Source organism: Anneissia japonica, unplaced genomic scaffold, assembly GCF_011630105.1.
Source record: "Anneissia japonica isolate Jap-2015-1 unplaced genomic scaffold, ASM1163010v1 scaffold250_len512249_cov173, whole genome shotgun sequence".
Taxonomy (NCBI): domain Eukaryota; kingdom Metazoa; phylum Echinodermata; class Crinoidea; order Comatulida; family Comatulidae; genus Anneissia; species Anneissia japonica.
This window is the reverse complement of record NW_022687603.1, coordinates 313,046-315,404: the sequence shown is the minus strand read 5'-3', so window position 1 is coordinate 315,404 and position 2,359 is coordinate 313,046. Positions and strand designations below refer to the sequence as shown.

At 38.4% G+C, this 2,359-nt stretch overlaps 1 protein-coding gene across 1 annotated transcript in view; it reads right to left on the bottom strand.

The window, feature by feature from the left end:
* Positions 1-1,106: 1,106 nt before the first annotated feature.
* LOC117120292 (neurexin-4-like) overlaps positions 1,107-2,359 on the bottom strand; it is a 5,615-nt gene continuing 4,362 nt past the window's right edge. The window contains exons 7-9 of the mRNA XM_033265310.1: positions 2,024-2,246; positions 1,475-1,582; positions 1,107-1,299 (exon numbers count right to left, since the gene is read on the bottom strand). Coding sequence (XP_033121201.1) covers positions 1,107-1,299; positions 1,475-1,582; positions 2,024-2,246 — 524 coding nt within the window. The remainder of the gene's footprint in view (positions 1,300-1,474; positions 1,583-2,023; positions 2,247-2,359) is intronic.

Below are 2,359 nucleotides of genomic sequence, written 5' to 3'. Positions count from 1 at the left end.
CTTAAACTATAAAGTATAAACGTAATCTCACTGATTTCACAATGCTCGCCAGAGGTAGCGCGATCAAGACACACGCATTTATATGACGTAAAACGCTCGATACACCGCCCTCCATATTTGCACGTGTTCTCATGACATAAGGTGCTACATCCGACAGCCATTCCCTCTCGTACAACACTCCTAAATATTTATAGTAATAATAATAATAATAATTTTGTTTTAAGCAGTGGTAATATAATAATACTAATGAATTAGTTTTATGGTCCCAATTATGATGAGCGGTTAACCCGCTGGTTTAAAATGTGTTTTTAAAAAAGAGATAGAAAGTTCTATATAATAAATGAGTACTCACTGTTGGATGGTGTAAATATCCGCGAGATACTTCACCCGGTTGTTTATTATTAAACCAGCAATGCATCCCACCACGCCTTGCACATTAGGGTCATCCATAACCTCAGTACTAAAAAGAGGAAATTATTCAAAAAAAAAGACGATTTATTAATTTTTGACACAGCAGTATGAAATTACCTCGATTCAAATAATTATAGGGTGTCCTAGTCCCGCATTACCTTAATGAGTGCTGTACATAATCAAGGGATCTTTCCGTAGTGTAAAAACTTATCAGCTGACTAGTCAGTAATACGCGCTTCTCCCACAAACACGTGATTTTTGGTACGTTTACGTTGTCATCAACAGCGTGCGTACCAGTAGTCTTGAAATGGGAGGGGAAGACTGTGGAGAGGGGAGGGGGGAGGGGCTCGATGATTAAGTGAGGGGACACCAGGTCGCAAAATAAGGTGATAGGAGGTGATTTTAAATACTGTACTTGTGTTTTGGACGGTGAGGAGGGACTTGGGATGGCCCCGCGCATACGCCACTGCGGTCTATCACTGTCTCTTATACACATCTAGATGTGTATAAGCTTGGAATTTATTTGATTCTTTTAAATGAGCTATTCAAATATTTGTTTAGGTATTTTCCTGTATTTTTACTGATAGTACATTTTTTTAACAATCAAAATAGATAATAGTATATCTTTAATTATGTTATTAGCTACACTTTTGTACTACACCAAAATCGTTCTCATTCTAACATCTAACAACTATTTAACATAAATGACTTAAACTATAAAGTATAAACGTAATCTCACTGATTTCACAATGCTCGCCAGAGGTAGCGCGATCAAGACACACGCATTTATATGACGTAAAACGCTCGATACACCGCCCTCCATATTTGCACGTGTTCTCATGACATAAGGTGCTACATCCGACAGCCATTCCCTCTCGTACAACACTCCTAAATATTTATAGTAATAGTAATAATAATAATAATTTTGTTTTAAGCAGTGGTAATATAATAATACTAATGAATTAGTTTTATGGTCCCAAGTATGACGAGCGGTTAACCCGCTGGTTTAAAATGTGTTTTTAAAAAAGAGATAGAAAGTTCTATATAATAAATGAGTACTCACTGTTGGATGGTGTAAATATCAGCGAGATACTTCACCCGGTTGTTTATTATTAAACCAGCAATGCATCCCACCACGCCTTGCACATTAGGGTCATCCATAACCTCAGTACTAAAAAGAGGAAATTATTCAAAAAAAAAGACGATTTATTAATTTTTGACACAGCAGTATGAAATTACCTCGATTCAAATAATTATAGGGTGTCCTAGTCCCGCATTACCTTAATGAGTGCTGTACATAATCAAGGGATCTTTCCGTAGTGTAAAAACTTATCAGCTGACTAGTCAGTAATACGCGCTTCTCCCACAAACACGTGATTTTTGGTACGTTTACGTTGTCATCAACAGCGTGCGTACCAGTAGTCTTGAAATGGGAGGGGAAGACTGTGGAGAGGGGAGGGGGGAGGGGCTCGATGATTAAGTGAGGGGACACCAGGTCGCAAAATAAGGTGATAGGAGGTGATTTTAAATACTGTACTTGTGTTTTGGACGGTGAGGAGGGACTTGGGATGGCCCCGCGCATACGCCACTGCGGTCTATCATGTACACTTACCTCAAAGATCCACCAAGAAGAAAAGGTCCGTCATACGCTTTCACCTTCTCTCCTTCTTTAAGCATGACTACTTCATTTTCCATGTCGACACTAAACCTTACTGTGTTTAGAGTCTGCTCAATCGTTATCAAATGCCAATCTCGATCCGTCAACTGACGCGTTGTTTTCAGATGTACGACACCTTTTCGTCCATTCTGGCGATACGAAAATTCCATCGTGTGATCTATGGTATAATGGGTATAAATAATCTGCCAAATAAATATTATTGTAAGGTCTTCACTGTAAATTTGGAACGTTATTGGACCAGTGAAGTACATTTTTTATACATATCTTGGT